General features: G+C 36.1%; 1 protein-coding gene across 1 annotated transcript in view; it reads right to left on the bottom strand.

The window, feature by feature from the left end:
* Nucleotides 1-3,185, bottom strand: part of LOC107575721 (gastrula zinc finger protein XlCGF8.2DB-like) — a 5,480-nt gene extending 2,295 nt beyond the window's left edge. The window contains exon 1 of the mRNA XM_016262066.1: nt 3,065-3,185. Within this exon, the coding sequence (XP_016117552.1) occupies nt 3,065-3,146 (82 nt within the window). The 5' untranslated portion in view covers nt 3,147-3,185. The remainder of the gene's footprint in view (nt 1-3,064) is intronic.
* Between the last annotated feature and the right edge of the window lie 7,216 nt (nt 3,186-10,401).

Raw genomic sequence — 10,401 nt, 5'->3', positions numbered from 1 at the left:
GGAGAAAAAAGGCACTCTTCCGTGTGAACTTGATTAACTATATGAATTGGTATAAATATACACATTTTCTGCCCCCATGTCTTGAATTTGGGATCATTCTGAATGTATTTTAATAGACTGAATCATGCAGTGTAAGAGCGCACTGTAAATGCTCACACGCACTAGACTTCACGTAATGCGTGCACTCTGTAGGTGTTTTTAACGTTTTTTTTGCTGCGTGAGAATATTGAGTAAAATAGCTCACTTGTCATGGTGTTATTTAACTATATCATGTTATGAATAAACTAAACATTTAGAATTTTTACCTCAGTGTGTTTCTTCTTAGTTTATGTGTGCCGTCACGCTCATTTGTTCTGAAGTCTCGAGACATTCTGTATTCTTGTATTCTGTATTCTGCTAACTTACTGCAATTCTCTCTGATGACGCAGTAACTTACCGCGGGGGTCTGTCCAATGATTGTAAACAATCATTAGGTCCGTCAGACTGAAGATATTTGGTAATGAGACCAAAAATATTTAAGACCCATCGAATCTGAATTTAAAGGGGTCATATGATGCGATTTCAATTTTTCCTTTCTCTTTGGAGTGTTACAAGCTCTTGGTGCATAAAGAAGATCTGTAAAGTTGCAAAGACTAAAGTCTCAAATCCAAAGAGATATTCTTTAAAAAAGTTAAGAGTCAGCCACACCTACCTAAAACGGCTCGTTCTAACACGCCCCCACATATCTACCTCACTATGTGGGAAGATTTGCATAATGCGTTTGTAATGGGTTTTAATGTTTTTGTCTCTTCGCTCCGGCCGGGACACGCCATCACAGTATGGTGAGGGGCGTAACATTTCCGTCTCACGCTTGAGGTATTCGGCCAATCACAGCACACCTCGCTTTTTCAGACCGATGAGCTTTGTAAAAATCGACACATTTCAAAAAGGCGGGGCATAGAGGAGAAACAATGTACAGTACGTGAAAAAGAATGTGGTTTTTTTACTTTAAACCGCATAAACACATTTCATTACACCAAATACACCAAATAATGTTCTTTTTAGCAGCATCATATGACCCCCTTTAAGCTTGTGCGAGGTTCTGGCCAAATCTTTCCATTCATCAAAAATCCTGTGAATCCTGTCAAAAATCCTCAAACTGGTTCTTTGTCATCAACCAACTTCATCAAAGATCAACTGAAGCATCAAACGTAGTCTTATTAGATGATACATTAGGTATCCTTTTTCACAAAGGTGTGTTTGAAAAACTGATGTTTCCTTAAGGCTGTAGATCTGATGAATATTAAATTCTGACATAACTTCATGCTTTTATTCTTTACTGCTTAAACTTGGAACACTTTTTCTAAAAAATATTGGTACAAAAAAGTAATTAACAGTTAAACTTTATTTTCTTTGATAAATCCTCCCTTAGCAGCTATAACATCTTTACACACTCCTGGCATCCAGTAAGTTAGTTACTCCAAATATTCAGCTGAAATACTTTCCCATGTCTCTTGTAAAACTTGCCAAAGCTGTTCTTAGCTAGTTGGATATTTCTTTCTGATCTTGCGATTCAGTTCATCCCAGAGCAGTTCAATAGGATTTAGGGTGACTGGGCAGACCACTCCATGATTGACCACTCCAGACTACAGCCAACTGCAATCTAGCATGTGCGTTCTACGCCTGCGTGTAAGGAATTAACTGTCTATATCAACAGGTATCAATAATCTATATCTACTGAAACAAGGATATATGACATACACGAAACATAAAAGCAGCACTTGTTTACCATTTTGACATGAAAATATTAATGTATTGGAATACGCACATAAGATAACGTAACATTAGAACAGCCTTCTGCTCGTGCCGTCTTGACTTACTTGCTCACTTTCATAATTTTTGCTTTAATTCTCATGCACGGACTCATTCACTAAACTGAACATCCAATCAGAGTTCTCACTCTTGCCGATGGCCCTGACGCCGATTCAACATGCTGAATTGAGCAAACTGCTGCCGACATGAATGCAACTAGAGCTGTTGTGTGGATCACACAGCAAAAACTAGCCCGACAGACACTCAACGACAAGTGTGTCCCAGCCTATAGTGTGCTAGGACTCCCACCACACACAAGCTTATTGGTGGAGAGCAGTGATGCAGCCAGTCAGTAGATATGGTGATGATTGAACATGATGATGGACAGAGGCCAATGAGCAAATTTGGCCAGGATGCCAGGGTTACGAAGGACATCCATCCTGGGACACTTGCATTTCGGTTCGATCTAGGTGCCCCCGGACCACAATTTCTGAGAACCCCCCAGAATAAGCATCCAACCTTATCTGCTCCAAAACAACCCTAAACCATTGTTTGACTCAATGTAACTCCATGTTTGACTGTGGGTGTGAGGCAGTCTGGTAACATCAACTCCCCAGTTTTCCATTCGACATAAGCGCTTTTGTTAGAGCCAAAAATATCAAATTTGGACTCATCTGACCACAGAACTTTATTCCAGTCAATCACTGTCCAGTTCTCTTTTCTTGCAACCACTTAAGCCGCTTTGCTTTATTTGTAGCCTTCAGGATTACTTCAGGAGAGCCATCAGTGCTTAACTATCACCACCTATTTTTCATAACATTTCTCATATACGATCTTCTCTTAGTCAGCAGGACTAACTGAAAAAAGCTGAATGGAAACTGTCTTACATGCCTTTGTCACATCTCGCCTTGATTATGGTAACTCTCTTCTTTATGGCCTTTCATCTAAAATCATGAAACAGTTGCAATATGTTAAAAACTCTGCAGCCCAACTGACCACTCTAACATAAACGGATGAGCACATTACTCCAATTCTTTATCACCTTCCATAGCTTACTTTTTTTTGGTTGCTCTTGCATATAAGAGTTTTATAAATCCTTTCACTTAAAGCCAAATGTTTAAATTTTTATTCACTTAACTTTTTTCTTGTATTAAGTAGAGATACCTTTTTCAATTTTGAAAAGTTAAGTATTAACAAGAGTAAATATTTTCTGTAGAGCTGGAGATTAATAAAGTTCAAATGAGTGAGTTCAGCTTTGAGAATGAAAACCAACCTGTTTGTTCCTCAGTATCTTCATGTTTGACTCTGAATGCTTCATTCCTCGTGTCTTCACTTTCCTCTTTAATAAACACCATCTCTATTTGTTCTTCAGTATCTTCATGTTTGACTCTGAATGTTTCTTCATTCGTGTCTTCACTCTCTTCTTTAATAAACACCATCTCTGTTTTTTCCTCAGTATCTTCATGTTTGACTCTGAATGCTTCTTCATTCCTCATGTCTTCACTCTCATCTTTAATAAACACCATCTCTGTTTGTGTCTCAGTATCTTCATGTTTGACTCTGAATGTTTCTTTAATCCTCGTGTCTTCACTTTCCTCTTTAATATACGTCATCTTTATAATAGTGTGTCACATGTATCTCAGCAGCTTCACCAGGAGTTTTTCTGTGTTTGGACGCTTTGTCCTGTTTAAAATGAGAATAATTAACAAAAAGAAAAATTAATCCAAACTAAATCTCTGGGTGTGTCTCAATCAGCTCCCTAGGTTCAGTAAGGGAGTCAGTCAGAGTGATAATGGCCTTAAATCACCTAACAAGGCAAAAACAACCAAAGCTAGTACTACAGAATAATAATAGAACACTATGATGTGCTATACTTCCACTTTCATTAAAACATTTGCAGTTGGTTTGTAAAAGTTGTTCTTTAATAAACACCATCTCTGTTTGTGTCTCAGTATCTTCATGTTTGACTCTGAATGCTTCTTCATTCCTCATGTCTTCACTCTCATCTTTAATAAACACCATCTCTGTTTGTGTCTCAGTATCTTCATGTTTGACTCTGAATGTTTCCTTAATCCTCGTGTCTTCACTTTCCTCTTTAATATACGTCATCTTTATAATAGTGTGTCACATGTATCTCAGCAGCTTCACCAGGAGTTTTTCTGTGTTTGGACGCTTTGTCCTGTTTAAAATGAGAATAATTAACAAAAAGAAAAATTAATCAGCTCCCTAGGTTCAGTAAGGGAGTCAGTCAGAGTGATAATGGCCTTAAATCACCTAACAAGGCAAAAACAACCAAAGCTAGTACTACAGAATAATAATAGAACACTATGATGTGCTATACTTCCACTTTCATTAAAACATTTGCAGTTGGTTTGTAAAAGTTGTCATTACACATGTTTGTGTTTGTTGTTCTCGTTGCATTTACACTTTTTTTGAGCAGCAGGTGTCGTAAGCGTGCAGGGATTCGAGCACTTTAAATCAGTGAATCATTTTGCGAAGCAACTAATTCAATTGTCTCGGAGTTTCAAAAAGCTCAGTTTCTTCATAACTGCTTGCCAGTGACCGAATACGTGTTTATGAACAGGATCAACTGATTCATGAAATAGGGAGCGAAATGAGACACCCCAGCAAGCACACAATGTTTTTACAACTTTTCACAATGTTGTATTTTCGTTGCAATTAGGTAATGTTGTAGTACAACATTTTAAAAAGTAATCTGCATGTTAGAATTAGATGTTTAGGTAGTAAATGATCTGAGATTAAATACAGATAAAGGTAATGCATCATTTTTAATACCCTTTGATCTAAGTGCAGCATTTGACACGATTGATCATTGTATTTCTGCTGGAAAAGCTTGTAGGTCTCTCCAGTAATGTTTAAAATAGTTTCAAAAAGTATATTACAGAAAGGAACTTTTTAAATTATCTATATATAGTTAACGGTTGTGATGCTAACAAACTATAGAGGATAACTATAAAGGCCCCAATATACTCAAAACAAAGTTCTTTTTTCGTTCTTCGTTTAGGGATAAAACAAAGTTCGAAATGCGTGAGCAGCGGTACACTGTTAGCGAACATCCCAACACCGCCCACTCTGGTGAAAGCGACGTTTAAATGAATATGTAAATATGTGCTGCACGCTTTCCTCTCAGTAACAAAATAAACACAACAGAAATGGAGAAAACAGCAAGCATTTTTTATAGCAACATGGGTATGTTTGCAGGAGCTCTGCAAATTAGCACTCCCGTGAAGTTACGTCACATGTGTTTACATGGCACTTACTCAATATATTGCTTAAAAGCAAGCAGCAGTATTAAACATGAAAAACAGCGTCAGTGTCTCATTTCACAGGAAGCAAAACTGAAGTTGCTACTATAAAGCGGCTCTCCACTGCATTCATGTTTTTATCCACAGACATCTCAACTCCAAGGACTCGACAGACGAAATGAACCCAGAGCAGAGTTCCACGTGAAAGAAGGTGGAGCCTCAGCGCACACGTCCTGTGATATAATTGTCACGGACCAATGGTAGTACAAAGGTATTTCGCAGCCGGAACAAACTTTTCCGGAAAGTTTGCTTTGGCAAGCCTTTTTGAACTCCCAAAATGAACTTCGTTTTGGCCAGATGTTGTTCAATTTCGCTTGAAGTATATCGGGGCCTTAAGATGTAGGCTAACTATAGATTTGAGCTCTTTTTTTATGAAAGTTTGGGCTTTTAATCACATTATGTGTAGAGTGGTTTTGTTTTGTTTTTGTCAATGGATGAATTTAAGTAAGCTAATTGATTTAACCTAAATGTATGCGCTGTACGGTTAATTGGTGAAGTCACTTACATGGATTAAAATGGGCTGAAACTATTTAAAACACATTTTGATATTTCATTGTAAACAAATATTGATAAAAATTGAACTGTGATTTCAGGAGCGAAAAAACCCTCTAAAACAGGGGATGATCCAAGAAAATTTCTAATGGGAGCTGCTGACAGAGATATGAAACAAAGAAAGCTTATTAAATAACTTAATATGCATTTTCCACAATATTTCACCTATATCCCCTGGTATCTTAAAGATTTTTTTGTATGTTCTGTATGTTATTCTTTTCTGTTTTCTGCATTTCACCTCTACTCTAGTTTGTTTATTTCTAATAAACCTGACATTGTATACTACATTGTTGGCTCTGTGACAAGTTGTCTATGTTCCTATATTCTTCAATGCTGATGGCCGTGCAGGCAAGTTGGAGCAAACCTCCTGACGAAGAACATCCCCAAGGCGCTATGAACCATCTGACCAGTAAGTAAAACCTCAAACATACACTACCATTAAAAAGTTTGTCAAATATTTAAAAAAATATAGGCCTATCACATAAATATCACATTTTAATATTTAACTCTGCATTAAGAGGGCACTTGGTATACAGCAACTTACAGAGGAGTCCACCATAATTCGAAATGAGACACAGATGATAATAAAAAGGTTCATCATCTGCCATGGATGGATGGTGGGAATTATAAATAATTTTGGCCCCACTTTATATTAAGTGGCCTTAACTACTATGTACTTACATCAAAAATTAAGTACAATGTACTTATTGTGTTCATATTGTATTGCAAAACACTTTTGCTGCTATTAAGGTGGGATATGGGTAAGGTTAGGGACAGGTTTGTTGGTATGGGTAGGTTTAAGGGTGGGTTAAGGTGTAAGGGATGGATCAACAGTGAAATTATAAATGTAATTACACAAATTAATTACAGATGTAATTACATGCAGGTATTTTTAAAATATAAGTACAATGTAAAAACATGCATGTACACAATAATTGCATTGTACCAAATTATTAATTTAAATGCAAGTACATAGTTGTTAAGGCCACTTAATATAAAGTGGGTCCATCATTTTTTTTATACGTCAATTTTTAATTTTATAATTTCCTGTTAGTTAATTATAGTCATATGGATTGCCGTCTACTAGCATATTGTGTGTTCTCTTCAGACTTATGTACATGCCGATATCACTCGGGGACATGAACACTTGAATATTGCAAGAATAGGTACCTTAGTTAAGAAATGAATTCGAAATGAGACACAGATGATAATAAAAAGGTTCATCATCTGCCATGGATGGATGGTGGGAATTATAAATAATTTTGGCCCCACTTTATATTAAGTGGCCTTAACTACTATGTACTTACATCAAAAATTAAGTACAATGTACTTATTGTGTTCATATTGTATTGCAAAACACTTTTGCTGCTATTAAGGTGGGATATGGGTAAGGTTAGGGACAGGTTTGTTGGTATGGGTAGGTCTAAGGGTGGGTTAAGGTGTAAGGGATGGATCAACAGTGAAATTATAAATGTAATTACACAAATTAATTACAGATGTAATTACATGCAGGTATTTTTAAAATATAAGTACAATGTAAAAACATGCATGTACACAATAATTGCATTGTACCAAATTATTAATTTAAATGCAAGTACATAGTTGTTAAGGCCACTTAATATAAAGTGGGTCCATCATTTTTTTTATTCGTCAATTTTTAATTTTATAATTTCCTGTTAGTTAATTATAGTCATATGGATTGCCGTCTACTAGCATATTGTGTGTTCTCTTCAGACTTATGTACATGCCGATATCACTCGGGGACATGAACACTTGAATATTGCAAGAATAGGTACCTTAGTTAAGAAATGAATGTTAATTGCACTGAAACATTAAATGTGTTTTTAATTTTAAAACGCTGTAATCATTTAACACTCTTTTTTTTTTTTTTGTTATTCCAAACTAGTATGACTTTGTTAGACACTAACAGGAGATAATAAACACAGTGTTCCTTATTCACCATTCACTTTGAACCAAAGAAAGTCAACGGTGACTAAGGTTTACATTCTGTATAACACTTCCCTTAGTGAGGAAATAAAGTTTGATCCCGGCAAGGTGATTGGATTTTTTTTTTTGTGAACTACACTTGCAGTTTGGTCTAGGTATGTTTTCGTAGTACACAACTTAAAACATACCAGGTTGGCATTTTCATGTTTCTGAATGTTTCATTTAGTTTACATTATTTATTTTAAAAACCGTTTTTAAAATGTCATACTACAACATCACCTAATTGCAACCAAAATACAACGTTGTGAATGTGAAAAGTTGTACAAATGTTTTGTGTATAAATACAATGAGTGACTAAATTTGAGTGTAGTATAAATTATTAGTTCTACATATGTTAATGTAAGCTTATAAAATGGTCAACAACCAGATGTCAGCCCTACAGGTAAGGTGAAATGTAAAAGAGCGCTGGTAATAAGCCGAATATTCAGATTTGCAGAAATATTGTAACCTATGACATAATAGCCTACAACCAGTTATAAAGAAAAAGACACCACTTAATTAATCTATTTCTTTTACTATACAGTTGCAAAATTGTTTTATATTAAAGGAAACATTTTGATGGCAGCATGTGAAACACCAGTTTGGATGTGGTAAGTACGTTGCATTATATATATATATATATATAAACACACACACACATACATACATACATACATACATATATATATATATATATATATAACCTTAATAAAATGGACTGTTATTCCTTGTGAGATGTAAAATGCATGCATTTTCTTTTTCTTTTTTTACTTTGCAGCCTTCAAACGCGACATCTGTCGTATTAAAACACATCGGATAAAAACCCTTTCACAACGTGAAAAAACCCTTTTTACAGCGCAGTTGTGTTTGCTGTGTGTGGACGCGCTTTACTCATTAAACAGCGTTCAATACTGCTACTAGATAAAGCTTTACAGTGCTACATTCTCTAATAATTACCTCTTTCCACAGTTCGCTATCAGTTTTAACGCGTTGTATTGATTCACGCACTTTAAATGTCTAGCAACAAACCTTCAGGAGAATCACAGACGCAGGAGCGCGGCGCAGCCTGGATGAAGTCACGCCGTCCGGCCAAAATAAAAGTCCTGTCCAGGCGCCAAACTAATAGAAATTCACATTCACAAATAACAAGATAATCGAGTAATTTATGAGATAAACCGCAGAGTTCCAAAACTGTCAACACCACTGAGATTTAGTTTAAAGCTTGTGGCTTAAAAGTAAGCATTGTAATACCAAACTGCAAAGCATTTGTGATATTCTCAGCCAAGAATAAATTCTTCAAATTACAAAGGATAGTGGAAAAAAACTCATGAAGAATTTGTAGATCAAAATTAAAAATGTGGTTGCATCTTTTTCAAGTAATCCCAAGAATATACAGTCAAATCTAAATGTTAACTATATTTGGAAAAACTAAATAGATTATATTAAAGGGCCATCAGCTGTAAATGATTACATTGATGGTGGTTTAAAACAATTGATTTGACTCTTAAGTTAAAATAGTTCAAATCAATTCTTCTCAATGTTAATGAGACCTGATTTATATTTACCCAGTTTATCTTTATTAAAATGGGCAGTATAAGAAACATTTGGTCTGTCTTTTTGATCTTATTGAATTCAGTGGAAAGGAATTTTGTTTATAATTAAAAATTAAAGTAAAATTTTTTTTGCACTATAAAGGATTATGGTTCACTGATTAAAGCCTTATCTTTTTTTATTTAAATTTTTTTTTTGACTGACAAAAACATGAGAGCTCATTGTTACTCCACACGAAAGTGGTTATTTTTCAAACCGCAGATTTTTCTACGCAGTTTGGCCGTGCGTCCACACGCAAACGCAGCACCAGTTCACTGAAACCGAACATTTTTGACAACTCCTGCCAGGGTGAAGATTTTTAAAAACTCCGGTTGCAGTGTTATCTCAGTGGCGGCTGGCCAATAGAGGGCGCTAGGGCGCCGCCCTCCCTGAACCACACACAAAATAATAATTATATAAATTATTTAAAATGTATATTTGTATGATGTGATATATTAGAAAATCATCTGTGAAAAATATATGTTTTTACCATCATAATATGAGTTCTCTGCCTGTCTGCACGTCTCAATTTCAGCTGAGGGGCAATCGAGAAATCGCCCAGAGGAGGCGGGTCTTTGTAGAATTTAGTCAAATGCTGATTCAAGATATAAATATATTCAAGATGTGACATAAAATTTAGCCAATCAGCGTCCTCAAATCTTATCTGAAATGGGCGATTTTTCTGTCGCCCCAAACTGTTAAAATCAGGGCTGGTCTGTAGTGGCGCCATTTTCAATTATGTGACAATGGCGTGCTCAGGTGTCATTAATTCCGGACACGAACCTAACTCTGTAAAGTCTCTACTCCAAAGTCCGTTTGAGAAGAGAACTTTGGCAGAAAAACTGAAGATAAAAGAGCTGGGTCCAGATCAGCCTGACCTCTTAATCAGACAGCAGACAAGCGAAAAAGGGAACAGCAGACAAGCGAGAAAGGGAAGAAGTACACGCGAAGCTACTCTTCCAGTTGGTACACCAAAAAGGCCTGGCTATGTGGGTGCGTTTCTGCTAATGCCATATTTTGCTTTCCGTGCTTGCTGTTTAAAGCAACTGGGGCAGATCCAGCATGGACAGTTACGGGAGTGAGAGATATGAAGCATCTGTCCGAGAAAGTAAGAAAACATGAGAACACTAGGGCACACATGGATAATTCTGTCAAA

The sequence above is a fragment of the Sinocyclocheilus grahami genome, unplaced genomic scaffold (assembly GCF_001515645.1).
Source record: "Sinocyclocheilus grahami isolate Dianchi unplaced genomic scaffold, SAMN03320097.WGS_v1.1 scaffold2837.1, whole genome shotgun sequence".
NCBI classification, from domain to species: Eukaryota; Metazoa; Chordata; class Actinopteri; order Cypriniformes; family Cyprinidae; genus Sinocyclocheilus; species Sinocyclocheilus grahami.
The sequence above is the reverse complement of the archived record's forward strand: the minus strand, read 5'-3'. Positions and strand labels throughout refer to the sequence as shown.